We start from the raw sequence: 27788 nt of genomic DNA on the forward strand, positions 1-27788 counted from the left end.
CAGGATCCTGACAGTTCTACTATGTTGGGGAAATTAAGGAAGTTTCCTTGCCTCTTTGATGGTGCTGAGTTTTTCTCCAGCCCGAGGAGGCATTTGGGCTATGGAAAAGGATGTGCATGTAAACCCTAATGCCCAGGAGAAGGCCACATTTTCTGAGCCCTTTTGCATTTCACAGCTGCCCCCATGGCATCCTCCCCACCATCTGACGCACTAGGCTGAAGCCAGTGAACCTGAAATCCAGGGACTCGACTCTGCTATGCATTTTCCTGCCTGTCATCAGGTCTTGAACACTCAGTTCTTCCAGTGTGATAGCTATGGCTGTCCTTGATTCCAATGTTCCCAACCAGTTCTTCCCTCTTAGGGGCAGCTGTGCATCACCCATCCTTTCCCCATGACAGAATCACGGGATCCTTGAGGTTGGAGGGGACTTCAGGAGATCTTCTAGTCCAACCAGCCCTGCTGAAAGCACTGTCAGCCTTTGGAGGATACTCAGGGCCAAGTCCTGTCAAGCTCTGGATACCTACAAGGATGGAGCAGCCATAACCTGTTTGTGACAACACCAGGCCGTGCATGACCACCCTCACACTAGCAAAGTATTTTCTGGTGTTTCTGTGGAATTTCCCATATTGCAATAGGTGCCTATTACCACTTTTTCTTTCACTGAACGGGACTTAGGAGAGTCTGGATCTGTGTTCAAGAGCTGGACCTTTAGACCACAAATCCTGTAAGTAAATACCAATGCCAAGAACCCTTGGAGTACCTCTGCCTTTCCTATAACCCCTGTCCCCACTGAAGGTGCTCCATTCAGCCTTTGCACAAGCCTCCCTTTTGCTGCTGAATACCTGGAAGAAGACCTTCTTCTTGCCCTCCACAAGATTTGCCTGGTTCAATGCCACATGGGCTTTTTCTTGTCTAACCCCACCCCTGCATACTCCGACAACCTGGTAAGTGTTGTCCCCAGAGCAAAGGGCATCAAGGGGAAGACAGAAGAAATCACTGGCACAGCCTGGCCACCAGCAGATGCAATGGCCACTGACCGTTGGAGCAAGCACAGAGGGAGGAGGGAGAAGCAAGTGGAATGTCCTTAGTGAAGTGGAGTTGTTGGGTCCTCTGCAGACATGTGCAGCACAGGCCAGAGCTGGGTCTCTTCCTGCAAAGGGAGTTGCAAACAATTCACCACCACCCAAGACAACATCCCCTGCCTGTAATGGACCCCTGCAGAACTTAGCAGGCATCTCCTCCTGCACTGACAAGACACTGCCCAGGATATACTTTGACGTGCAATCCCACCACAAGAAAGGAGCTTGCGTGGTAGAATAAGCACGTCAGAAATGAGGAAATTAAATGGCAGCATTGCTGGAAACCCAAACGCAACCAGTTCGATTAGGTAGGATGTTTCGCTTTGGAGGTGAGTCTGTTGGAAAATTACTGCCACGTGCAGTGACTGTGGGCCTGGGGCGGTGCAGGAGCAGTATAAAAGCGGATCCTTCTCCTCACTGTCTCATCCACTCCTCTCACCTCCATCTCCTTGGGAACAAGGTGAGTCTGAAGCTCTTTCTTCTCCTCCTTATCTTCCTTCCAGGATTTCAATGCACACTCTCTGTCTTGTGCTGTGTCACGGAGCTACTTACCACAGGAGAGGGAAAGGGACAGAAGACGGAATACAGCAAGAGAATGGGGTTTGGCCGAGCTTACCCATCATCAATGTGGTGACCTTCCTGGGCTTGACTGCCCTTAGAAGAGATCTTTTGGATTGAGAGGAATGTGAAGACTGTGGGTCTCACCTCTGCAATGCTTCTGCCTCCCATCTCAAGCTCACGTGTCCCTTTGTCCTACACTGGGTCCAATTATCATGGGATAGGGCAGGGCACAGAAGGTGTGACATAGACAGAGGCTATGCTTGTTTCGGTGTCTCCTGAGCTGTGGGCTAGGAGGGGATCTCCCTGGGCTTGGTCACTATTGACAGGGTTCTTTTGGCCTAAGAAGGAAGGTGAATCTCATAGACCTCCCTACACAGCCTCCAGATCTATTCTTCAGCTTGTGGTTTCCAATGTTTTTGGGTGACAAGCTGCTCCTCACCATCCCTTCTGCTTATTTTTCCCTTCCCTCTCTCCCAGGTGCAGCTCCAGAAACAAGACATGTCCTGCTACAACCCGTGCCTGCCCTGCCAGCCCTGCGGCCCAACCCCGCTGGCCAACAGCTGCAATGAGCCCTGTGTCCTGCAGTGCCAGGACTCCCATGTTTACATTCAACCCTCCCCCGTGGTGGTGACCCTGCCCGGCCCCATCCTCAGCTCCTTCCCGCAGAACACCGCCGTGGGATCCTCCACCTCCGCTGCTGTTGGCAGCATCCTCAGCTCTCAGGGAGTGCCCATCAACTCCGGGGGCTTTGGCCTCTCTGGCCTGGGCAGCGGCATCTGTGGCACGAGGAGGTGTTTCCCCTGCTAAAGCTGCTGGTGATGGCCCTGTGGAGGCTCCCCAGGGACTCACGACATAATACTACACTGGGGATGGAGCATCAGGTTGTTGCTTCCAGAGGGGCTGAGCAATCACAGAGCCCCTTGCAAAAGGACAGGGCCAGCCTGGGCTCTCAGAAAGCACAGCCCATGCCGCCTTTCCCCTCTTCCAGTGTCTCCTGTTCCTATAGTGTCCTTGTTCTCTTGTGCTTCCCTGAGCTGTGAGCCCCACAAAGCCAGCCTAGGGAGGACCTGCTGGCCCTGCTCCCTCTGTGGGGCTGGCAGATCGACACCTGGTTGAATCTATTCCTCAGCCATGAGTCGCAGACTCCTGTCTCCCCCGGTGCTCCCTGCTCTGGGATCTCAGAGCAACCTGTTTCCTTCTTTTGCCTCATTAAACTTGCGCTGCATCATAACCCATGCCTCTGTGTCATTGTTTTCCCTGAAAATGCTTTCCCATGGTGCCCAGATACAAGGAGTATACTCTAGGCATTATTCCTGGAAGGTTGTCTTCAGGATGGTGGTGCAGTGTTTTTTGGCACAATTGTGTTGAGTGTGACTGGGGTGGAATTCCCTTTCCCCATAGCAGCCTTCAGAGTGCTGTGCTTTGCAGTTGTAGCTAGAATGGTTCTGATGACAGCACATCTGTGTTTTGGCTTTTGCTGAGCAGTGCTCGCACAGCAGCAGGGCTGTCTCTCCAGCCACACTCCCAAAGTCCAGTAGGCTGGAGTTAGGCAAGAGCCTGGGAGGGGACATAGGCAGGACATCTGCAGGACAGCTGACTCAGAGTGACCAAAGGGACATTCCACACCACACGACATTGTGCTCAGCAAGAAATGTAAGAGAAACATCAAGGAGGTGTACGGGCCGTTCAATATTTATGCATTCATTTTCCAAAGCAACCACTACACATACGCTGGTCCTGCTTTGCAGGAATTGGCTGAAAATCACCTCCTGATGGAAAGCAGAGAAGAAATCTTTTTGCGTTGCTTTGCTTCTGCACATGGCCTCTGCATTTCTTGCTTAAATTGCATGTATCTCGACCTACAACTCTGTAATCTTCTTTTCTCCCTGTCGTGCTGAGGAGGTGGAACTGACGGAGCATCTTGGTGGACATCTGGTGACCAGACAAGGTCACCTCACCTCAGTCTTTTTGGTGCTTAACCTGTGACTTGAGACAATGGCAGTTTTGAGTTGAGCAGACTTTAGCTTTAGCAGTTACTAATTTACAGGCCTCTGGGCAACAAAGGCAGTTGGCTCGCTGCACTGCTTATCTCTTGATTTTGCCAAGGTTGGGAACATGTTAATAGAACCAAATGCTCTGCGCTTTGTCCTGGCATTGGGGCCTTTACAGTGCTGGGGGAGCTGTCTAGTGGAGAGGATGAGGGAATTCACCTCCCCCTTCCCAGAGAGACTGATGTGGCGTGTTTTGTTCTGTACTCCCCCAAGGTCCTTGTGTGGTTTTAGCCATGATTCAGTACTATTAGAAGACCAGAGTTAAGACAGGGACCCAAATCACATCAGAGGATGCACGTTTGAGTCAGGTAACCAAACTACATCTGAGAACATGATAGTTGAGGCAGAGACCAAAACCACATGTGCAGACACCATTGTTCAGATAGAGACTCAAGCAGCATTTACGGTAATCACCACAGTATTGGAAAAGAATTAGTGGACAAGGAGGTGAACGTGTCCTTATCATGATAGAGGGAACTAACACTTAAAGGGTTAACCACATAGCAAGTGTCTAGCTTAGAGCTTTGTGTAACCTATTATGTTAAGAAACAGAGCCTCATTGAAAAAAGCAAACTCTGCAAAGATAAGAAGTTTTGCAGCACCCAGCAGCATCCTTGAGTGGACGAGATAACTAGAGTCTTCAGCACAGGGAGGACGACGATCCAGTTAAAACCAGTCCAGCAGTTCGAGCTCCGGCCAACTCAGCATACTAGGTCAAAGGTTAGAAAGCTCATGAGCAGCCTTCATCCCCAGGCCCCAGCCCACGACCACCAGGAGGCATTGTGCAGGTGCAACAGGGAGGAGCCGGAGGAGGAGACTATGGAAATGATTTCCTGGAACTCATTTTAATAAGAACCGCCTTTTCGGGGCAAGGTTTGGTATATGTATAGGCGTTCCTGGGGTTACCAGGAATATGTAACACCTTGCTACATTTAAGCACGCTTCATGCCGAGATCAATTGCGCGAGATTAAAGGAAAGATCCTTCTTGTGCCTGGCGCTGGATAAACACACCTTCTTTATAACCTCGCAGGTTGTAAAGTTTTATAGCCTTACAGATTGTAAAGTTTTTCCGCACGTCAGTCGTCGATTCCTGAGTGAGGAGGAGGAAGAGTCCAATCAGGAAGCCGGGAAGCCTGCAGGGAGGGCAGGGCCAACAGTCAGGAACTGGAAGGTAAGGAAGGCCAACAGCTGAGATCCTTTGCTAAGGACCGGGGAATATACAGTAGAATTGGAGACAGGGAAATCTGAGGAAGAGGCTGTTCTGGCATTCTGTCTCTCGGAGCCAGGCTGACGCGGAAGGCGCGTTTCCAGTGCAACAGTGGGAGATGTAAACACTGCGAAACCTGAAGCAGTAGCAGGATATTTAAACAGCCCCTAGGGAGCATGGGTGACCAGGAGCACAGTGAACAGGGCCAGCAAACAGGGGTGAGGCAGTTAGAGCAGCAGTTTGAGCGGAAGGGCAAGTGGAAAGGGCGAGGAAGCTCTGTCAGCTCCAGACATTAGTGCAGTTACTAGTTATCAGCCTCACAGGTGGATCCTAACTATGGTAGCCACTCAGAAGAAAGCTAAGTCCCCTGCATCTGCCATGAAGGAGGCAGCAACACAGACAGTGCTGCCAAGGAAACATGCAGCTGTCCAGACCTCCAGCTGCAAGGAATGCCAGAGTCTCTCGCTGGCATGGAATGGTAAGAGAGAGAACAGCTGTGTGAGGTGCGAGCAGGCAGATGACCTGCTCAGCATGGTGGTGGAGCTAAAAGAGGAGGGAGAAAGGCTGCAAAGTATCAGGGAGGCAGAGAGAGACATAGACTGCTGGGATCAAGCCCTGACCTCCCTGAGACACACAAGGAATAACCCCAGGCACCAGTACGGGTTGGGGCGGACCTACTGGAAAGCAGCTCTGCAGAGAAGGATTTGGTCAACAACAGCGAAGAACACCAAAGATATCCTGGCGTGCGTTAAGAAGAGTGTGACCTGGAAGCCAAAGGAGGTGAATCCTCTGCCTCTGCTCTGCCCTAGTGCGGCTGCATCTTGAGTCTGTGTCCAGTTCTGGGCTCCCCAGTTCAAGAAGGATAAAGAATTACTGGAGGGAGTCCAGCGGCCACCTACAGAGATGATTAGGTGCCTAGAGCACTTTTCTTATGAAGAAAGACTGAGAGAGCTGGGTCTCGTCAGCCTGGAAAAGAGAAGCTGAGAGGGGATCTCATCAATGTTTGTAAATATCTCAAGGATGGATATCGAGAGGATGGGACCAGACTCCTTTCAGTGATGCCCAGTGATAGGATGAGGGGCAATGGGCACAGGCTGAAGCACAGAAGGTTTCACCTGAATATGAGGAGAAACTTCTTTACTTTGAGGGTGACAGAGCCCTGGAACAGGCTGCCCAGAAAGGTTGTGGAGTCTCCTTCCCTGGAGACATTCAAAACCCACTTGGACACATTCCTGTGCAATCTGGTCTCGGTGTACCTGCTTTAGCAGGTGGGTTAGACTAGAGGATCTCCAGGTGGGTTAGACTAGAGGATCTCCAGAGGTCCCTTCCAACCCCAAGCATTCTTTGGTTCTGTGATTCTATAATTGTAGTCTCTGGAGATGTGTCCTGTCAAGTGTGAGGCCAAGACTCCCTGGACTTTATGTGCAGGACCGTAGCCAGGAGATCAGTGGGAGAGATGATCCCACTCTGCTGATGCTCAACTGATGACATCTAGAACACTTTGTGGAGTTTAGGGCTCTAATGCATCCTGGCTTGTATCAGCACTGGTGTGGCCAGCAGGGCCAGGGCAGTCACGTTCCACCTGTACTCGGCACTGGTGAGGCCGCATCTCAAATCCTGGGGTGAGTTTGGGGCCCTCACGCCAAGAAAGGCCTTGAGGTTCTGGAGTGAGTTGAGAGAAGGGAACGGAGCTGGAGAAGGGGCTGGAGCACAAGTGTGATGGGAGCGGCTGAGGGAGCTGGGGGTTCAGCTGGAGAACAGGAGCTGAGGGGAGACCTTCTGATCTCTGCAACTGCCTGAAAGAAGATTGTAGCATGGAGGTTGTTGCTCTCTTCTCCTAAGCAGCAAGTAATAGGACAAGAAGATATGGCCTCAAGTTTCCCCAGGTGAGGTTTAGATTGGATATTAGGAAAAATTTATTCACAGGGCAGGTTATCAAGCATTGGAACAGGCTGCCCAGGGAAGTGGTTGAGTAACCATCCCTGGAGGTGTTTATAAGACGTGTAGCTGTGGTGCTTAGGGACACGGTTTAGCGCAACTTTGCAGGGCCAGGCTAACAGTTCGACTCAATGATTTTCAAGGCCTTTTCCAACCTAGTGATTCAATGAAAGAACTTGACCAAGAGGACTAAATTCAACAGAGGGGGACCAGGACGGAGGAGGGTCTAGTTTACGTGGTTTGGGAGGAGAGGTTGAGGAAACATGGCTTTCTGAGGGTGGATTAAGGAAGGTTTTTATAGGAGAGCTAAATACATCTCTGGAGTCAATGAACTGCATTGGATAATTCCATCTAGCCAAAGATAGGCAGTGAACTTTATAAAGCAGAGGACAACCTAAAGCATGACTAAGCATACCCAAAGGAAAGTTCTGTTAACAGTCAAAGCAAAACCATCCCCAACAACCCTCCGCCAAATCCCAAGAAATATGCATCTCCTGGACACCTGTGGAGAGCATCTGCAGGGAAAGGAACAACACAGAGACATAGGCTCAGATGCAGGAGAACTTTAATAGTGCAAAAGAGGAAAATTGTGTTGATCCAAGTGGAGAGAGAACCAGGGGCAGATGAGAGTCTATGCCTCATGGCTGTGGTGGACACCCCACCAGGGGTCTATTTGCAGGACCCACAGAGGGAGCAGGGCCAGCAGGTCCTCCCCACGGGGGCTTTGTGGAGCTCACAGCCCAGGGGAGCACAAGAGAACAAGGACACAAGAGGAACAGGAGACACTGGAAGAGGGGGAGGTGGCAAGGGCTGTGCTTTCTGAGAGCCCAGGCTGGCCCCGTCCTTCTGCAAGGGGTGCTGGGGTTGCTCAGGGGTTCCCCAGGGCCATCACCAGCAGCTTTAGCAGGGGAAACACCTCCTCGTGCCACAGATGCCGCTGCCCAGGCCAGAGAGGCCAAAGCCCCCGGAGTTGATGGGCACTCCCTGAGAGCTGAGGATGCTGCCAACAGCAGCGGAGGTGGAGGATCCCACGGCGGTGTTCTGCGGGAAGGAGCTGAGGATGGGGCCGGGCAGGGTCACCACCACGGGGGAGGGTTGAATGTAAACGTGGGAGTCCTGGCACTGCTGGACACAGGGCTCATTGCAGCTGTTGGCCAGCGGGGTTGGGCCACAGGGCTGGCAGGGCAGGCACGGGTTGTAGCAGGACATGTCTTGTGGCTGGAGCTGCGCCTGGGAGAGAGGGCAGGGGGAAGCAGAACAGAAGAGGTGGGTGAGGAGCAGCCTGTGTCTGCACTGCAAGGGAGACAAGCCAAGGCAAGACAGAGGTGAGAGCTGGAGGCTGTGTAGGGAGACCCACAGGTTTCTCCCTCCCTTCAGCCCAGAACTCCCTGCCGAGAGAAATGAAGCCCAGGGCAATCCTTGCATAGCCCATCGCTTACTTCACCAAAGTCCCAGCCTATCTTCTGACCCCTTTTGTCACCCCGGAGAAGAATGCCATGGACCAGCATAAGACAAAGGAGCAGGAATGGGCTGAGAAAACTAGAGGCAGAAGAGGAGGACGAGGGAGAGAAGAAAGAGCTTCAGACTCACCTTGTTCCCAAGGAGATGGAGGCGAGAGGAGTGAATGAGAGAGCGAGAAGGACCCACTTTTATACTGCTCCAGCACCGCCCCAGGCTCACAGTCCCTGAACAGGGCAGTAATTTTCCAACAGACTCACCTCCAAAGCAAAATATCCTACCTAATGGCACAGGTTCGGGTTTGTTTCCAGCAATGCTGCCATTTCATTTCCTCATTTCTGGCATGACCACTAGGTCTCAGTGGCTCCTTTCAAGTATCAAGATGAAAAGCCTGAGGGTTTCCCTAGCAGGACCACTCCCTGAGTGCTGGAGCGTTCTGTGCAGGCAGAGGGCATGGGTCTAGGGAAATCTTGATTCATTTGCACCAAGGTGCACAGAAGCTCTCACCAATATAGTCCTCTCCTGCTTGTGTCAATTTGTTTGGCAAAGTTGTCCCCTCTCAAGGTAATCTCTGGGGGTTCTCAACCAATGGCATCAGCAGGCTTATGGAAGGAGAACATTGCGCTCCCCATGTTTCCTCAACAATCCCCACGGAGTCGCATACCACCTTACTACATGAGGGGTGTGTTGGGGCTTGGGAGAGCACCTTGTTCCTCCCATTCTCCTTGCGTCATGGTGCACTTTGGCCACACGCTCTAGACACTGACCAGCAGGAGACACTTTTCCAGAGCACGCTGACTCTGCTGTGAGCCCCCTGAACTGTGGCAGTGCCAGCGAGGAGGTCATGCTCAAGGCGATGGCCATTGGTGCTGCCTGCAGCTGTGCACTGATGTACAGCCCAGAGCTTGGAGATGATTTTCCTAGGTCAGGGATGGAGCTGCCCGGGCAGGGAACTCAGCCCTGCATGGGACATGGGTGAACAGACAGGACACACTCCTGGCTTGGCCTCACACCAAAATCCTGACACACGGCCAATCCAAAATTAGCGTGTGACTCGCCATGGGTAGGGAGAGTCTATCCCAGGAAGCTTGCCTCCTGAACTCACTCCCTTGGCCTCCTGGGATGCGTCCCAGTTGCCTCCATGTCTGCAGGGCAGGGAAGTGAATCGCCTGTTCGATGTGGTCTGAGAGCTGGTTTTGTACCCTGGGCACTTCTGGGCACAACCCCTCCCTAGCCATCCTCAGGGACATGGCACTGCAGGATCCTGACAGTTCTACTATGTTGGGGAAATTAAGGAAGTTTCCTTGCCTCTTTGATGGTGCTGAGTTTTTCTCCAGCCCGAGGAGGCATTTGGGCTATGGAAAAGGATGTGCATGTAAACCCTAATGCCCAGGAGAAGGCCACATTTTCTGAGCCCTTTTGCATTTCACAGCTGCCCCCATGGCATCCTCCCCACCATCTGACGCACTAGGCTGAAGCCAGTGAACCTGAAATCCAGGGACTCGACTCTGCTATGCATTTTCCTGCCTGTCATCAGGTCTTGAACACTCAGTTCTTCCAGTGTGATAGCTATGGCTGTCCTTGATTCCAATGTTCCCAACCAGTTCTTCCCTCTTAGGGGCAGCTGTGCATCACCCATCCTTTCCCCATGACAGAATCACGGGATCCTTGAGGTTGGAGGGGACTTCAGGAGATCTTCTAGTCCAACCAGCCCTGCTGAAAGCACTGTCAGCCTTTGGAGGATACTCAGGGCCAAGTCCTGTCAAGCTCTGGATACCTACAAGGATGGAGCAGCCATAACCTGTTTGTGACAACACCAGGCCGTGCATGACCACCCTCACACTAGCAAAGTATTTTCTGGTGTTTCTGTGGAATTTCCCATATTGCAATAGGTGCCTATTACCACTTTTTCTTTCACTGAACGGGACTTAGGAGAGTCTGGATCTGTGTTCAAGAGCTGGACCTTTAGACCACAAATCCTGTAAGTAAATACCAATGCCAAGAACCCTTGGAGTACCTCTGCCTTTCCTATAACCCCTGTCCCCACTGAAGGTGCTCCATTCAGCCTTTGCACAAGCCTCCCTTTTGCTGCTGAATACCTGGAAGAAGACCTTCTTCTTGCCCTCCACAAGATTTGCCTGGTTCAATGCCACATGGGCTTTTTCTTGTCTAACCCCACCCCTGCATACTCCGACAACCTGGTAAGTGTTGTCCCCAGAGCAAAGGGCATCAAGGGGAAGACAGAAGAAATCACTGGCACAGCCTGGCCACCAGCAGATGCAATGGCCACTGACCGTTGGAGCAAGCACAGAGGGAGGAGGGAGAAGCAAGTGGAATGTCCTTAGTGAAGTGGAGTTGTTGGGTCCTCTGCAGACATGTGCAGCACAGGCCAGAGCTGGGTCTCTTCCTGCAAAGGGAGTTGCAAACAATTCACCACCACCCAAGACAACATCCCCTGCCTGTAATGGACCCCTGCAGAACTTAGCAGGCATCTCCTCCTGCACTGACAAGACACTGCCCAGGATATACTTTGACGTGCAATCCCACCACAAGAAAGGAGCTTGCGTGGTAGAATAAGCACGTCAGAAATGAGGAAATTAAATGGCAGCATTGCTGGAAACCCAAACGCAACCAGTTCGATTAGGTAGGATGTTTCGCTTTGGAGGTGAGTCTGTTGGAAAATTACTGCCACGTGCAGTGACTGTGGGCCTGGGGCGGTGCAGGAGCAGTATAAAAGCGGATCCTTCTCCTCACTGTCTCATCCACTCCTCTCACCTCCATCTCCTTGGGAACAAGGTGAGTCTGAAGCTCTTTCTTCTCCTCCTTATCTTCCTTCCAGGATTTCAATGCACACTCTCTGTCTTGTGCTGTGTCACGGAGCTACTTACCACAGGAGAGGGAAAGGGACAGAAGACGGAATACAGCAAGAGAATGGGGTTTGGCCGAGCTTACCCATCATCAATGTGGTGACCTTCCTGGGCTTGACTGCCCTTAGAAGAGATCTTTTGGATTGAGAGGAATGTGAAGACTGTGGGTCTCACCTCTGCAATGCTTCTGCCTCCCATCTCAAGCTCACGTGTCCCTTTGTCCTACACTGGGTCCAATTATCATGGGATAGGGCAGGGCACAGAAGGTGTGACATAGACAGAGGCTATGCTTGTTTCGGTGTCTCCTGAGCTGTGGGCTAGGAGGGGATCTCCCTGGGCTTGGTCACTATTGACAGGGTTCTTTTGGCCTAAGAAGGAAGGTGAATCTCATAGACCTCCCTACACAGCCTCCAGATCTATTCTTCAGCTTGTGGTTTCCAATGTTTTTGGGTGACAAGCTGCTCCTCACCATCCCTTCTGCTTATTTTTCCCTTCCCTCTCTCCCAGGTGCAGCTCCAGAAACAAGACATGTCCTGCTACAACCAGTGCCTGCCCTGCCAGCCCTGTGGCCCAACCCCGCTGGCCAACAGCTGCAATGAGCCCTGTGTCCAGCAGTGCCAGGACTCCCACGTTTACATTCAACCCTCCCCCGTGGTGGTGACCCTGCCCGGCCCCATCCTCAGCTCCTTCCCGCAGAACACCGCCGTGGGATCCTCCACCTCCGCTGCTGTTGGCAGCATCCTCAGCTCTCAGGGAGTGCCCATCAACTCCGGGGGCTTTGGCCTCTCTGGCCTGGGCAGCGGCATCTGTGGCACGAGGAGGTGTTTCCCCTGCTAAAGCTGCTGGTGATGGCCCTGTGGAGGCTCCCCAGGGACTCACGACATAATACTACACTGGGGATGGAGCATCAGGTTGTTGCTTCCAGAGGGGCTGAGCAATCACAGAGCCCCTTGCAAAAGGACAGGGCCAGCCTGGGCTCTCAGAAAGCACAGCCCATGCCGCCTTTCCCCTCTTCCAGTGTCTCCTGTTCCTATAGTGTCCTTGTTCTCTTGTGCTTCCCTGAGCTGTGAGCCCCACAAAGCCAGCCTAGGGAGGACCTGCTGGCCCTGCTCCCTCTGTGGGGCTGGCAGATCGACACCTGGTTGAATCTATTCCTCAGCCATGAGTCGCAGACTCCTGTCTCCCCCGGTGCTCCCTGCTCTGGGATCTCAGAGCAACCTGTTTCCTTCTTTTGCCTCATTAAACTTGCGCTGCATCATAACCCATGCCTCTGTGTCATTGTTTTCCCTGAAAATGCTTTCCCATGGTGCCCAGATACAAGGAGTATACTCTAGGCATTATTCCTGGAAGGTTGTCTTCAGGATGGTGGTGCAGTGTTTTTTGGCACAATTGTGTTGAGTGTGACTGGGGTGGAATTCCCTTTCCCCATAGCAGCCTTCAGAGTGCTGTGCTTTGCAGTTGTAGCTAGAATGGTTCTGATGACAGCACATCTGTGTTTTGGCTTTTGCTGAGCAGTGCTTGCACAGCAGCAAGGCTGTCTCTCCAGCCACACTCCCAAAGGCCAGTAGGCTGGAGTTAGGCAAGAGCCTGGGAGGGGACATAGGCAGGACATCTGCAGGACAGCTGACTCAGAGTGACCAAAGGGACATTCCACACCACACGACATTGTGCTCAGCAAGAAATGTAAGAGAAACATCAAGGAGGTGTACGGGCCGTTCAATATTTATGCATTCATTTTCCAAAGCAACCACTACACATACGCTGGTCCTGCTTTGCAGGAATTGGCTGAAAATCACCTCCTGATGGAAAGCAGAGAAGAAATCTTTTTGCGTTGCTTTGCTTCTGCACATGGCCTCTGCATTTCTTGCTTAAATTGCATGTATCTCGACCTACAACTCTGTAATCTTCTTTTCTCCCTGTCGTGCTGAGGAGGTGGAACTGACGGAGCATCTTGGTGGACATCTGGTGACCAGACAAGGTCACCTCACCTCAGTCTTTTTGGTGCTTAACCTGTGACTTGAGACAATGGCAGTTTTGAGTTGAGCAGACTTTAGCTTTAGCAGTTACTAATTTACAGGCCTCTGGGCAACAAAGGCAGTTGGCTCGCTGCACTGCTTATCTCTTGATTTTGCCAAGGTTGGGAACATGTTAATAGAACCAAATGCTCTGCGCTTTGTCCTGGCATTGGGGCCTTTACAGTGCTGGGGGAGCTGTCTAGTGGAGAGGATGAGGGAATTCACCTCCCCCTTCCCAGAGAGACTGATGTGGCGTGTTTTGTTCTGTACTCCCCCAAGGTCCTTGTGTGGTTTTAGCCATGATTCAGTACTATTAGAAGACCAGAGTTAAGACAGGGACCCAAATCACATCAGAGGATGCATGTTTGAGTCAGGTAACCAAACTACATCTGAGAACATGATAGTTGAGGCAGAGACCAAAACCACATGTGCAGACACCATTGTTCAGATAGAGACTCAAGCAGCATTTACGGTAATCACCACAGTATTGGAAAAGAATTAGTGGACAAGGAGGTGAACGTGTCCTTATCATGATAGAGGGAACTAACACTTAAAGGGTTAACCACATAGCAAGTGTCTAGCTTAGAGCTTTGTGTAACCTATTATGTTAAGAAACAGAGCCTCATTGAAAAAAGCAAACTCTGCAAAGATAAGAAGTTTTGCAGCACCCAGCAGCATCCTTGAGTGGACGAGATAACTAGAGTCTTCAGCACAGGGAGGACGACGATCCAGTTAAAACCAGTCCAGCAGTTCGAGCTCCGGCCAACTCAGCATACTAGGTCAAAGGTTAGAAAGCTCATGAGCAGCCTTCATCCCCAGGCCCCAGCCCACGACCACCAGGAGGCATTGTGCAGGTGCAACAGGGAGGAGCCGGAGGAGGAGACTATGGAAATGATTTCCTGGAACTCATTTTAATAAGAACCGCCTTTTCGGGGCAAGGTTTGGTATATGTATAGGCGTTCCTGGGGTTACCAGGAATATGTAACACCTTGCTACATTTAAGCACGCTTCATGCCGAGATCAATTGCGCGAGATTAAAGGAAAGATCCTTCTTGTGCCTGGCGCTGGATAAACACACCTTCTTTATAACCTCGCAGGTTGTAAAGTTTTATAGCCTTACAGATTGTAAAGTTTTTCCGCACGTCAGTTGTCGATTCCTGAGTGAGGAGGAGGAAGAGTCCAATCAGGAAGCCGGGAAGCCTGCAAGGAGGGCAGGGCCAACAGTCAGGAACTGGAAGGTAAGGAAGGCCAACAGCTGAGATCCTTTGCTAAGGACCGGGGAATATACAGCAGAATTGGAGACAGGGAAATCTGAGGAAGAGGCTGTTCTGGCATTCTGTCTCTCGGAGCCAGGCTGACGCGGAAGGCGCGTTTCCAGTGCAACAGTGGGAGATGTAAACACTGCGAAACCTGAAGCAGAAGCAGGATATTTAAACAGCCCCTAGGGAGCATGGGTGACCAGGAGCACAGTGAACAGGGCCAGCAAACAGGGGTGAGGCAGTTAGAGCAGCAGTTTGAGCGGAAGGGCGAGTGGAAAGGGCGAGGAAGCTCTGTCAGCTCCAGACATTAGTGCAGTTACTAGTTATCAGCCTCACAGGTGGATCCTAACTATGGTAGCCACTCAGAAGAAAGCTAAGTCCCCTGCATCTGCCATGAAGGAGGCAGCAACACAGACAGTGCTGCCAAGGAAACATGCAGCTGTCCAGACCTCCAGCTGCAAGGAATGCCAGAGTCTCTCACTGGCATGGAATGGTAAGAGAGAGAACAGCTGTGTGAGGTGCGAGCAGGCAGATGACCTGCTCAGCGTGGTGGTGGAGCTAAAAGAGGAGGGAGAAAGGCTGCAAAGTATCAGGGAGGCAGAGAGAGACATAGACTGCTGGGATCAAGCCCTGACCTCCCTGAGACACACAAGGAATAACCCCAGGCACCAGTACGGGTTGGGGCGGACCTACTGGAAAGCAGCTCTGCAGAGAAGGATTTGGTCAACAACAGCGAAGAACACCAAAGATATCCTGGCGTGCGTTAAGAAGAGTGTGACCTGGAAGCCAAGGGAGGTGAATCCTCTGCCTCTGCTCTGCCCTAGTGCGGCTGCATCTTGAGTCTGTGTCCAGTTCTGGGCTCCCCAGTTCAAGAAGGATAAAGAATTACTGGAGGGAGTCCAGCGGCCACCTACAAAGATGATTAGGTGCCTAGAGCACTTTTCTTATGAAGAAAGACTGAGAGAGCTGGGTCTCGTCAGCCTGGAAAAGAGAAGCTGAGAGGGGATCTCATCAATGTTTGTAAATATCTCAAGGATGGATATCGAGAGGATGGGACCAGACTCCTTTCAGTGATGCCCAGTGATAGGATGAGGGGCAATGGGCACAGGCTGAAGCACAGAAGGTTTCACCTGAATATGAGGAGAAACTTCTTTACTTTGAGGGTGACAGAGCCCTGGAACAGGCTGCCCAGAAAGGTTGTGGAGTCTCCTTCCCTGGAGACATTCAAAACCCACTTGGACACATTCCTGTGCAATCTGGTCTCGGTGTACCTGCTTTAGCAGGTGGGTTAGACTAGAGGATCTCCAGGTGGGTTAGACTAGAGGATCTCCAGAGGTCCCTTCCAACCCCAAGCATTCTTTGGTTCTGTGATTCTATAATTGTAGTCTCTGGAGATGTGTCCTGTCAAGTGTGAGGCCAAGACTCCCTGGACTTTATGTGCAGGACCGTAGCCAGGAGATCAGTGGGAGAGATGATCCCACTCTGCTGATGCTCAACTGATGACATCTAGAACACTTTGTGGAGTTTAGGGCTCTAATGCATCCTGGCTTGTATCAGCACTGGTGTGGCCAGCAGGGCCAGGGCAGTCACGTTCCACCTGTACTCGGCACTGGTGAGGCCGCATCTCAAATCCTGGGGTGAGTTTGGGGCCCTCACGCCAAGAAAGGCCTTGAGGTTCTGGAGTGAGTTGGGAGAAGGGAACGGAGCTGGAGAAGGGGCTGGAGCACAAGTGTGATGGGAGCGGCTGAGGGAGCTGGGGGTTCAGCTGGAGAACAGGAGCTGAGGGGAGACCTTCTGATCTCTGCAACTGCCTGAAAGAAGATTGTAGCATGGAGGTTGTTGCTCTCTTCTCCTAAGCAGCAAGTAATAGGACAAGAAGATATGGCCTCAAGTTTCCCCAGGTGAGGTTTAGATTGGATATTAGGAAAAATTTATTCACAGGGCAGGTTATCAAGCATTGGAACAGGCTGCCCAGGGAAGTGGTTGAGTAACCATCCCTGGAGGTGTTTATAAGACGTGTAGCTGTGGTGCTTAGGGACATGGTTTAGCGCAACTTTGCAGGGCCAGGCTAACAGTTCGACTCAATGATTTTCAAGGCCTTTTCCAACCTAGTGATTCAATGAAAGAACTTGACCAAGAGGACTAAATTCAACAGAGGGGGACCAGGACGGAGGAGGGTCTAGTTTACGTGGTTTGGGAGGAGAGGTTGAGGAAACATGGCTTTCTGAGGGTGGATTAAGGAAGGTTTTTATAGGAGAGCTAAATACATCTCTGGAGTCAATGAACTGCATTGGATAATTCCATCTAGCCAAAGATAGGCAGTGAACTTTATAAAGCAGAGGACAACCTAAAGCATGACTAAGCATACCCAAAGGAAAGTTCTGTTAACAGTCAAAGCAAAACCATCCCCAACAACCCTCCGCCAAATCCCAAGAAATATGCATCTCCTGGACACCTGTGGAGAGCATCTGCAGGGAAAGGAACAACACAGAGACATAGGCTCAGATGCAGGAGAACTTTAATAGTGCAAAAGAGGAAAATTGTGTTGATCCAAGTGGAGAGAGAACCAGGGGCAGATGAGAGTCTATGCCTCATGGCTGTGGTGGACACCCCACCAGGGGTCTATTTGCAGGACCCACAGAGGGAGCAGGGCCAGCAGGTCCTCCCCACGGGGGTTTGTGGAGCTCACAGCCCAGGGGAGCACAAGAGAACAAGGACACAAGAGGAACAGGAGACACTGGAAGAGGGGAAAGGCGGCAAGGGCTGTGCTTTCTGAGAGCCCAGGCTGGCCCCGTCCTTTTGCAAGGGGTGCTGGGGTTGCTCAGGGGTTCCCCAGGGCCATCACCAGCAGCTTTAGCAGGGGAAACACCTCCTCGTGCCACAGATGCCGCTGCCCAGGCCAGAGAGGCCAAAGCCCCCGGAGTTGATGGGCACTCCCTGAGAGCTGAGGATGCTGCCAACAGCAGCGGAGGTGGAGGATCCCACGGCGGTGTTCTGCGGGAAGGAGCTGAGGATGGGGCCGGGCAGGGTCACCACCACGGGGGAGGGTTGAATGTAAACGTGGGAGTCCTGGCACTGCTGGACACAGGGCTCATTGCAGCTGTTGGCCAGCGGGGTTGGGCCACAGGGCTGGCAGGGCAGGCACGGGTTGTAGCAGGACATGTCTTGTGGCTGGAGCTGCGCCTGGGAGAGAGGGCAGGGGGAAGCAGAACAGAAGAGGTGGGTGAGGAGCAGCCTGTGTCTGCACTGCAAGGGAGACAAGCCAAGGCAAGATAGAGGTGAGAGCTGGAGGCTGTGTAGGGAGACCCACAGGTTTCTCCCTCCCTTCAGCCCAGAACTCCCTGCCGAGAGAAATGAAGCCCAGGGCAATCCTTGCATAGCCCATCGCTTACTTCACCAAAGTCCCAGCCTATCTTCTGACCCCTTTTGTCACCCCGGAGAAGAATGCCATGGACCAGCATAAGACAAAGGAGCAGGAATGGGCTGAGAAAACTAGAGGCAGAAGAGGAGGACGAGGGAGAGAAGAAAGAGCTTCAGACTCACCTTGTTCCCAAGGAGATGGAGGCGAGAGGAGTGAATGAGAGAGCGAGAAGGACCCACTTTTATACTGCTCCAGCACCGCCCCAGGCTCACAGTCCCTGAACAGGGCAGTAATTTTCCAACAGACTCACCTCCAAAGCAAAATATCCTACCTAATGGCACAGGTTCGGGTTTGTTTCCAGCAATGCTGCCATTTCATTTCCTCATTTCTGGCATGACCACTAGGTCTCAGTGGCTCCTTTCAAGTATCAAGATGAAAAGCCTGAGGGTTTCCCTAGCAGGACCACTCCCTGAGTGCTGGAGCGTTCTGTGCAGGCAGAGGGCATGGGTCTAGGGAAATCTTGATTCATTTGCACCAAGGTGCACAGAAGCTCTCACCAGTATAGTCCTCTCCTGCTTGTGTCAATTTGTTTGGCAAAGTTGTCCCCTCTCAAGGTAATCTCTGGGGGTTCTCAACCAATGGCATCAGCAGGCTTATGGAAGGAGAACATTGCGCTCCCCATGTTTCCTCAACAATCCCCACGGAGTCGCATACCACCTTACTACATGAGGGGTGTGTTGGGGCTTGGGAGAGCACCTTGTTCCTCCCATTCTCCTTGCGTCATGGTGCACTTTGGCCACACGCTCTAGACACTGACCAGCAGGAGACACTTTTCCAGAGCACGCTGACTCTGCTGTGAGCCCCCTGAACTGTGGCAGTGCCAGCGAGGAGGTCATGCTCAAGGCGATGGCCATTGGTGCTGCCTGCAGCTGTGCACTGATGTACAGCCCAGAGCTTGGAGATGATTTTCCTAGGTCAGGGATGGAGCTGCCCGGGCAGGGAACTCAGCCCTGCATGGGACATGGGTGAACAGACAGGACACACTCCTGGCTTGGCCTCACACCAAAATCCTGACACACGGCCAATCCAAAATTAGCGTGTGACTCGCCATGGGTAGGGAGAGTCTATCCCAGGAAGCTTGCCTCCTGAACTCACTCCCTTGGCCTCCTGGGATGCGTCCCAGCTGCCTCCATGTCTGCAGGGCAGGGAAGTGAATCGCCTGTTCAATGTGGTCTGAGAGCTGGTTTTGTACCCTGGGCACTTCTGAGCACAACCCCTCCCTAGCCATCCTCAGGGACATGGCACTGCAGGATCCTGACAGTTCTACTATGTTGGGGAAATTAAGGAAGTTTCCTTGCCTCTTTGATGGTGCTGAGTTTTTCTCCAGCCCGAGGAGGCATTTGGGCTATGGGAAAGGATGTGCACATAAGCCCTAATGCCCAGGAGAAGGCCACATTTTCTGAGCCCTTTTGCACTTCACAGCTGCCCCCATGGCATCCTCCCCACCATCTGACGCACTAGGCTGAAGCCAGTGAACCTGAAATCCAGGGACTCTACTCTGCTATGCATTTTCCTGCCTGTCATCAGGTCTTGAACACTCAGTTCTTCCAGTGTGATAGCTATGGCTGTCCTTGATTCCAATGTTCCCAACCAGTTCTTCCCTCTTAGGGGCAGCTGTGCATCACCCATCCTTTCCCCATGACAGAATCATGGGATCCTTGAGGTTGGAGGGGACTTCAGGAGATCTTCTAGTCCAACCAGCCCTGCTGAAAGCACTGTCAGCCTTTGGAGGATACTCAGGGCCAAGTCCTGTCAAGCTCTGGATACCTACAAGGATGGAGCAGCCATAACCTGTTTGTGACAACACCAGGCCGTGCATGACCACCCTCACACTAGCAAAGTATTTTCTGGTGTTTCTGTGGAATTTCCCATATTGCAATAGGTGCCTATTACCACTTTTTCTTTCACTGAACGGGACTTAGGAGAGTCTGGATCTGTGTTCAAGAGCTGGACCTTTAGACCACAAATCCTGTAAGTAAATACCAATGCCAAGAACCCTTGGAGTACCTCTGCCTTTCCTATAACCCCTGTCCCCACTGAAGGTGCTCCATTCAGCCTTTGCACAAGCCTCCCTTTTGCTGCTGAATACCTGGAAGAAGACCTTCTTCTTGCCCTCCACAAGATTTGCCTGGTTCAATGCCACATGGGCTTTTTCTTGTCTAACCCCACCCCTGCATACTCCGACAACCTGGTAAGTGTTGTCCCCAGAGCAAAGGGCATCAAGGGGAAGACAGAAGAAATCACTGGCACAGCCTGGCCACCGGCAGATGCAATGGCCACTGACCGTTGGAGCAAGCACAGAGGGAGGAGGGAGAAGCAAGTGGAATGTCCTTAGTGAAGTGGAGTTGTTGGGTCCTCTGCAGACATGTGCAGCACAGGCCAGAGCTGGGTCTCTTCCTGCAAAGGGAGTTGCAAACAATTCACCACCACCCAAGACAACATCCCCTGCCTGTAATGGACCCCTGCAGAACTTAGCAGGCATCTCCTCCTGCACTGACAAGACACTGCCCAGGATATACTTTGACGTGCAATCCCACCACAAGAAAGGAGCTTGCGTGGTAGAATAAGCACGTCAGAAATGAGGAAATTAAATGGCAGCATTGCTGGAAACCCAAACGCAACCAGTTCGATTAGGTAGGATGTTTCGCTTTGGAGGTGAGTCTGTTGGAAAATTACTGCCACGTGCAGTGACTGTGGGCCTGGGGCGGTGCAGGAGCAGTATAAAAGCGGATCCTTCTCCTCACTGTCTCATCCACTCCTCTCACCTCCATCTCCTTGGGAACAAGGTGAGTCTGAAGCTCTTTCTTCTCCTCCTTATCTTCCTTCCAGGATTTCAATGCACACTCTCTGTCTTGTGCTGTGTCACGGAGCTACTTACCACAGGAGAGGGAAAGGGACAGAAGACGGAATACAGCAAGAGAATGGGGTTTGGCCGAGCTTACCCATCATCAATGTGGTGACCTTCCTGGGCTTGACTGCCCTTAGAAGAGATCTTTTGGATTGAGAGGAATGTGAAGACTGTGGGTCTCACCTCTGCAATGCTTCTGCCTCCCATCTCAAGCTCACGTGTCCCTTTGTCCTACACTGGGTCCAATTATCATGGGATAGGGCAGGGCACAGAAGGTGTGACATAGACAGAGGCTATGCTTGTTTCGGTGTCTCCTGAGCTGTGGGCTAGGAGGGGATCTCCCTGGGCTTGGTCACTATTGACAGGGTTCTTTTGGCCTAAGAAGGAAGGTGAATCTCATAGACCTCCCTACACAGCCTCCAGATCTATTCTTCAGCTTGTGGTTTCCAATGTTTTTGGGTGACAAGCTGCTCCTCACCATCCCTTCTGCTTATTTTTCCCTTCCCTCTCTCCCAGGTACAGCTCCGGAAACAAGACATGTCCTGCTACAACCAGTGCCTGCCCTGCCAGCCCTGCGGCCCAACCCCGCTGGCCAACAGCTGCAATGAGCCCTGTGTCCTGCAGTGCCAGGACTCCCACGTATACATTCAACCCTCCCCCGTGGTGGTGACCCTGCCCGGCCCCATCCTCAGCTCCTTCCCGCAGAACACCGCCGTGGGATCCTCCACCTCCGCTGCTGTTGGCAGCATCCTCAGCTCTCAGGGAGTGCCCATCAACTCCGGGGGCTTTGGCCTCTCTGGCCTGGGCAGCGGCATCTGTGGCACGAGGAGGTGTTTCCCCTGCTAAAGCTGCTGGTGATGGCCCTGGGGAGGCTCCCCAGGGACTCACGACATAATACTACACTGGGGATGGAGCATCAGGTTGTTGCTTCCAGAGGGGCTGAGCAATCACAGAGCCCCTTGCAAAAGGACAGGGCCAGCCTGGGCTCTCAGAAAGCACAGCCTGTGCCCCCTTTCCCCTCTTCCAGTGTCTCCTGTTCCTATAGTGTCCTTGTTCTCTTGTGCTCCCCTGGGCTGTGAGCCGCACAAAGCCAGCCTAGGGAGGACCTGCTGGCCCTGCTCCCTCTGTGGGGCAGACAAATTAGTATCTGGTAGGGTCTCCACCACAGCCATGGGTCACAGACTCCTGTCTGCCCCTGGTGCTCCTTGCACTGGGGTCTCCACTTGGATCAACCTGATTTTCCACTTTTTCCCCATTAAATTTCTGCTGCATCCCAGCTCATGCCTGTGTGTATTTCTTTCACCTGCAGATGCTCTCACGAGATGCCCAGGGTCAGACCTGGTCCTCAGGTGTGGTTCTCGGAAGGGATTGTTGAGGATGGTTTTGTAGTGACTGTTGACACGGGCTTGCTTTGAGTGTGATTAGCTATACTTGGGGTGAACCTCTGCTTTCTAAACTTCACTGTCCATCTGGGGTTTGATAGAATTCTATAATAGAGTTTAATGACCATTGCTTCTCTAGGATGATTTTATACCTACCACCCAAGCATTCTCTACTCCACACTCAGTGAGCCTTGTGCCCTCAGCCTCTCCTCCTCAGACAATTGCTCCAGCTCTTACACCATGCTGGCTCCCTAGCTTGTACCACTTGGTCAAGGTCTTTCTTGCATGAAAGAAGTTCTGTAGATGCCATCTGATGAGTGCTAAGCAGATTGGGAGCTTAGGTTTTTTTCAGGAACTTTGAGTAACATGATGTGCTGACAGATATCCCTGCCCACGGCACCCCAAAAATCAGTTTAGTCAGGCAATAAGCTCCAAACAGACTTTATTCTAACCAGAACTGTTTGCAAAAAAACAACAACAAACGGGGTTTATCCAACATTTGTCAGCACTATCACATCATCATAAAACTGCTTTGAATACCAGTTAGGAATTGATTACTACACAGCGAACTGCGACTCAGGCATGTCAGATCCCAAAACTCTTTTTGAAAGTGAGGACTCTCAAGAGTACCCAGATTGCTTACCAGTTTGGCAAGGTGTCTCAGTCCCCAAGGAATGTTCCTTAGGCAGCCAGTCTAAGGAGGAGAGTCTTTGCACACACGCTGCTCCTGTATCTACTTAATGAAAACAAAAACAGCTACAGAACATCATGGACACCTGCAAGAAAAGGCCCATTTTACACTTTACTGGGAAGAACCAAATTTATTCAGGCAAAATAATGCCTTCAAGGCTGGCATGAAGTAGCTACAGACTGTAAAAAATATCTACAGCTAAACAAAAGACAGGCCTGTCTGAGGTCAGTGCAAGGATCCTAAGAGAAGCAGAGAAGGGCAGAATCACCTCCCTCTGGCCACACTTCTTTTTTTGCAGCCCAAGATACAACTGACTTTCTGGGCTGCCAGCAGATTCCTTGCTCATGTCCCATGCTTTCATCCACTAGTACCCCGAAGTCCTTCTTTGCAGGGCAACACTGAATCCCTTCATCCCCCAGCCAGTATCGATACCAGGGGCTGGCCCACTCCATTTGCAGGACCTTGCACTGGGCCTTATTGAATCTCATGAGTTTCACATGGACCCACTTGTCAAGCTTCCAAAGTTGATCCCTTTTCATGCTTCAGCACTGCTGAGACCACAGCTGCCATGACAATTGTCTGGTTCATGGCTCCCCAATATGAGACATGCACAGCCATACTGCTGAGAGTCCAGCAAGGAGCCACAGAGCCCATGAAGTCACTGGAGCCCCCAAGGCAGGAGTAGCTGTGAGAGGTGGTGTTGTTCACCCTGGAAGAGAGAAGTCCCCGGGACACGCTTCCTAGCAATGGGTAAAAGAGCTGATGGGACTGAGTCAAGAACATAGGGCCAGACACTCCTGAGTCATATCCAGTGGATGGATAAGAGGTCATGGGCACCTCTTGTAATACAGGAAATTCCACAGAAACATCAGAAAATACTTTGTTAGTGTGAGGCTGGTCAAGCGCTGTCTGGGGTTCCCACAGACAGGTTGTGGCTTCTGCATCCTTGTAGATATTCAGAGCTTGACAGGACTTGGCCCTGAGCAACCTCCAAAGGCTGACGGTGCTTTGAGCAGGGCTGGCTGGACTAGGCGATCTCCTGAGGTCCTTTCTAATGTCAAGGATCCTGTGATTCTGTCATGGGGAAAGGATGGGTGAGGCACAGCTGCCCCTAAGAGGGAAGGAGTGATCAGGAACATTGGAATCAAGGGAAGCCTTGATTTTCAGAGTGCGGAAACACTGGGGTTCACAACTTGATGGCAGGGAGGAAAGCAAGTAGCAGAACTGGACTGTATAGTGGACTTCAGGCATGCTGACTTCAGCCTAGTTAGGCAGCTGGTAGGGAGGATGCCATGGTGGCAGCTGTGAAGTGCAGAAGAGCTCAGAAAGGCTGGCAGCACCTTAGGGACCTCATGTTCCAAGAGCAAGACGTGTCCAGCCACTTACTCAGGAAAAAAAGCAGACATCTCAGCAGACTGGCTTTGGCTAAGTGGGGTAGTGTGCTGGTTTGACTGAAAATGAGTTAATTTTCTTCATGCAGTTAGAAAACTTTCTTTTTCATAGCTAGCACAGTCATTATTTGGACTTGGTTTCAGAAAAAGAGATAACATCCCAGCACAGAGTTAATGTTTCTAATTGCTCTGCTCTGAGAGCCAAGGATGTTCTGAGCTCTCTGCCCATGGGTTTAAGGCATCAAGGAAGGGGGGATGGATGGGGCAGAGCTTGACTGACATCCAGACTGTACAATAAGAGTATTCCAGCCCATTAGCATCAGGCTTCATACTCAGGGAGATAGGGCCTTCTGGTTTCTCTCTCTCTCTTGCTTACCCTGGAGCGCAGCTGGGCCAGTTTTGTTCGGGAAGTTTAGTTTGGCCTTTTGCTGTTTTGCAGAGGCCTCTGAGCCTTTCTGGCTTTTTCCTCTTTCTTCTCTCTTTGGGATCAGCTGTTGGGACCGAGTTGCTTCCTGGGACTGGCTGCTCAGTGTGCACAGAATTCATTGAGGAATTGCCTTGAGTATCTTTTCTTTCTATTTTATATATAAATTTACTAGTAGCATATTAGTATTTCATAATTTTATTAAATTGTGTTTATCTCAATCCAAGTTCTTCTCTTCTCTTCTCTTCTCTTCTCTTCTCTTCTCTTCTCTTCTCTTCTCTTCTCTTCCTCTTCTCTTCTCTTCTCTTCTCTTCTCTTCTCTTCTCTTCTCTTCTCTTCTCTTCTCTTCTCTTCTCTTCTCTTCTCTTCTCTTCTCTTCTCTTCTCTTCTCTTCTCTTTTGATTTTTTCCCCCATTGGGGGGAAGAGGGAGGGCTAGTGGGAGGGGAGATAGTGAGCGGCTATCGTGGTTGTGTTGAACCTCAGGATAAACCATGACAGGTAGTCAAGGTGGTGCACCACCATGAAAAAGCAAAATCCCAGAGGTGGAAGGAGGGAAAAGCTGCTAAGGAGGAATGTGGAAATAATTCCTAGGTATGTTGGGCTGCTGCTAGAAAAGCCAAAGTTCAGCCTGCTTTGAGTCTTGCAAGGGGCACCAAGAGCCTCTTGGTAACAGTAGTTACATTTATATAGTCCTAAAATTCCATCCAGTCCTTCAAAGGCAACTGCAAGGCTGTTGTGGCCCCTGGTGAAAATGAATATGACACCCCTGATCTAAACCATCTAGGGGACAGGGCCACAAGAGGCTGCTGGCATTCAAGCAGGACAAAAAGCAAGTCCTGCATCTAAAGAATAAGAGTGTCTTGCATCGGTATGGTCTGGGGACTGAACTATGATCTCAGACCCCTCAAACCTCCTCTGGTTAGATGTGCATTTGGGTCTTGATCATCCCTGAGAAGAGACTCAACAGTGGAAGGGAACGGAAACAAAGGTCTCATCTTCATGGCCAGAGACAAGGCCGTGGTAGGAGGCTCTCCTGAATGCTCCATGGAGGGAAAGAAAGGGTTGCAGAATGGATGTCCCCACCAGCTGGGATTCATCCCTGGGTCTTACACTATATATCTTGTCCTGGGCTTCTGCATGTCTCCTTTCCTATGCCTCAAAGGTCTCTTCAGCTAGGAGCACACCCCAATACCATTGGAGAGGCATGAAGCTTCCCACAACTCCCCAGTAAGCGAGGGCTGTGAGGGCCCTGCAATGCCATGTGCCAGGGGATGCTCAGGGAGGAGACAGGATCAGAAGGGCCCTGGCTATAAAAACAACTCTCAGACAACTTCAGAGGTGATGCACTTCCCTGCCCTGCAGACATGGAGGCAGCTGGGACACATCCCAGCAGACCAAGGGAGCGCCTTCAGCAGGCAAGCTTCCTGGGATAGACTCTCCCGACCCATGGAGAGTCACACTCTAATTTTGGATTAGCCGTGTGTCAGACTTTTGGTGTGAGTCCGAGCCAGGAGTGCGTGCTCTCTGCAGGCCCGTGTCCCACACAGGGATAATTCCCCTGAGGCCAGGGCAGCTCCACCCCAGCCCCAGGAAAACCAGCTCTGAGCACTGGGCTGGACCCGAGTACACAGCTTCTGGAAGCCCTAATGGCCTTTGGTCTCAGCATGACCTTCTTGGCGGCACTCCCACAGCTCAAGGAGCTAACAGGGTGGTCAGAGTGTTTGGAAAAGTGGCCAGGCCATTGTGACCCTTGCTTGTCATGTCCAAAGTGTGCAGCCAAAGTGCGTGGTGGTGTGAGGAGAGTGGGAGGAATAAGACATTGTCCTGAGCCCCAAAACAGCCCTCATTTGTGAGGAAAAAAAATGTTCCACGGGGCTCCACATAGAGCATATTTTTGGCAGGTACTGATGTTTTCTTGCACAGGAAATCCTTGTGCTTCCCATATGGTACTTGAAATGAGCGTCCGTGGCCTAGAGGGCATGGCAGAAATGAGGAAATGAAATGAGAGCGTTGACAGAAACGAAAACACAACCTATGTCGTTAATTAGGATATTTTGCTTTGGAAGTGAGTCTGTTGGAAAATTACTGCCTGTGTGCAGTGACTGTGGGCCTGGGGCAGTGCAGGAGCAGTATAAAAGCGGATCCTTCACCTCACTCTCCCATATACTTCTGTCGCCTCCATCTCCGTGGGAAAAAGGTGAGTCGGACACCCCTTCTCTTCCTCTTCCTCCTCCTCCTCTGGGATGTATCAGGGTGTAACTGCCCCTTTGTCCCATCAAGGGTCTTGAGGCTGCTTGTCGTGGGAGCGGGAAGGGAGCAGAACCTGTGACATGGAGAGACACTGGGGATTGGCTGAAGTGTCTCCTGAGCTATGGGCTAGGTGGGGATCTCCCGGGTCACTCTTTGCTGGGCTCTTCTGAGGGAGATGCCTTCGGGTCACCTACACAACCTCCAACTCTTGTCTCCAGTTCGTTCCTTGGCTCTCGTGGTTGGGAGAAAGCCACTCCTCTGCAACCCCTCATGCTCTGCTTCCCCCTGTCCTCTCTCCCAGGTGCAGCTCCAGCCACAAGACATGTCCTGCTACAACCCGTGCCTGCCCTGCCAGCCCTGTGGCCCAACCCCGCTGGCCAACAGCTGCAATGAGCCCTGTGTCCAGCAGTGCCAGGACTCCAGAGTTGTCATCGAGCCCCCAGCTGTGGTGGTGACCCTGCCCGGCCCCATCCTCAGCTCCTTCCCACAGAACACCGCCGTGGGATCCTCCACCTCCGCTGCTGTTGGCAGCATCCTCAGCTCTCAGGGAGTGCCCATCAACTCTGGGGGCTTTGGCCTCCCTGGCTTGGGCAGCGGCTTCTGTGGCACAAGGAGGTGTTTCCCCTGCTAAAGCTGCTGGTGATGGCCTTAGAGAAGGCCCCCAGGGACACACAGGATGGTACCGCACTGGGGACAGAGCATCAGATTGTTGGCTTCAGAGGGGCTGAGCAACCCCACCACCCTTTGCAAAAAGACCGGACCAGCCTGGGCTCTCAGAAAGCACGGCCCATGCTGCCTTTCCTCTTTTCCAGTGTCTTCTTTCCCTCCTGTGTCCTTGTTCTCTTGTGCTCCCCTGGGCTGTGAGCTCCACAAAGCCGGCCTAGGGAGGACCTGCTGGCCCTGCTCCCTCTATGGGGCTGGCAGATGGACAGCTGGCTGGATCT

General features: G+C 51.8%; 6 protein-coding genes across 6 annotated transcripts; 4 read left to right on the forward strand and 2 right to left on the reverse strand.

Annotated features, from left to right (window-relative positions):
• Nucleotides 1-2138: 2138 nt before the first annotated feature.
• Nucleotides 2139-2447, forward strand: LOC135998164 (feather keratin 1-like). The gene has a single exon (XM_065651291.1). It carries the CDS (start codon nt 2139-2141, stop codon nt 2445-2447), a length of 309 nt encoding a protein of 102 aa, XP_065507363.1.
• Nucleotides 2448-7737: 5290 nt separating this feature from the next.
• On the reverse strand, nt 7738-8046 carry LOC135998171 (feather keratin 1-like). The gene has a single exon (XM_065651303.1). The coding sequence runs from the start codon at nt 8044-8046 to the stop codon at nt 7738-7740; it is 309 nt and encodes a 102-aa protein (XP_065507375.1).
• Nucleotides 8047-11018: 2972 nt separating this feature from the next.
• Nucleotides 11019-11999, forward strand: LOC135998122 (feather keratin 1-like). Its single transcript, XM_065651232.1, has 2 exons — nt 11019-11091; nt 11689-11999. Exon 2 carries the CDS (start codon nt 11691-11693, stop codon nt 11997-11999), a length of 309 nt encoding a protein of 102 aa, XP_065507304.1. The 5' UTR covers nt 11019-11091; nt 11689-11690.
• A 5290-nt stretch (nt 12000-17289) lies between these two features.
• LOC135998172 (feather keratin 1-like) lies at nt 17290-17598 on the reverse strand. The gene has a single exon (XM_065651304.1). It carries the CDS (start codon nt 17596-17598, stop codon nt 17290-17292), a length of 309 nt encoding a protein of 102 aa, XP_065507376.1.
• A 2402-nt stretch (nt 17599-20000) lies between these two features.
• On the forward strand, nt 20001-21551 carry LOC135998299 (feather keratin 1-like). The gene is made up of 2 exons (XM_065651454.1): nt 20001-20048; nt 21222-21551. The coding sequence occupies exons 1-2, from the start codon at nt 20001-20003 to the stop codon at nt 21549-21551; spliced, it is 378 nt and encodes a 125-aa protein (XP_065507526.1).
• Nucleotides 21552-22027: 476 nt separating this feature from the next.
• LOC135998300 (feather keratin 1-like) lies at nt 22028-27475 on the forward strand. The gene is made up of 2 exons (XM_065651456.1): nt 22028-22054; nt 27146-27475. Exons 1-2 carry the CDS (start codon nt 22028-22030, stop codon nt 27473-27475), a joined length of 357 nt encoding a protein of 118 aa, XP_065507528.1.
• The last annotated feature ends 313 nt before the right edge of the window (nt 27476-27788 follow it).

Source organism: Caloenas nicobarica, chromosome 24, assembly GCF_036013445.1.
Source record: "Caloenas nicobarica isolate bCalNic1 chromosome 24, bCalNic1.hap1, whole genome shotgun sequence".
NCBI lineage: Eukaryota > Metazoa > Chordata > Aves > Columbiformes > Columbidae > Caloenas > Caloenas nicobarica.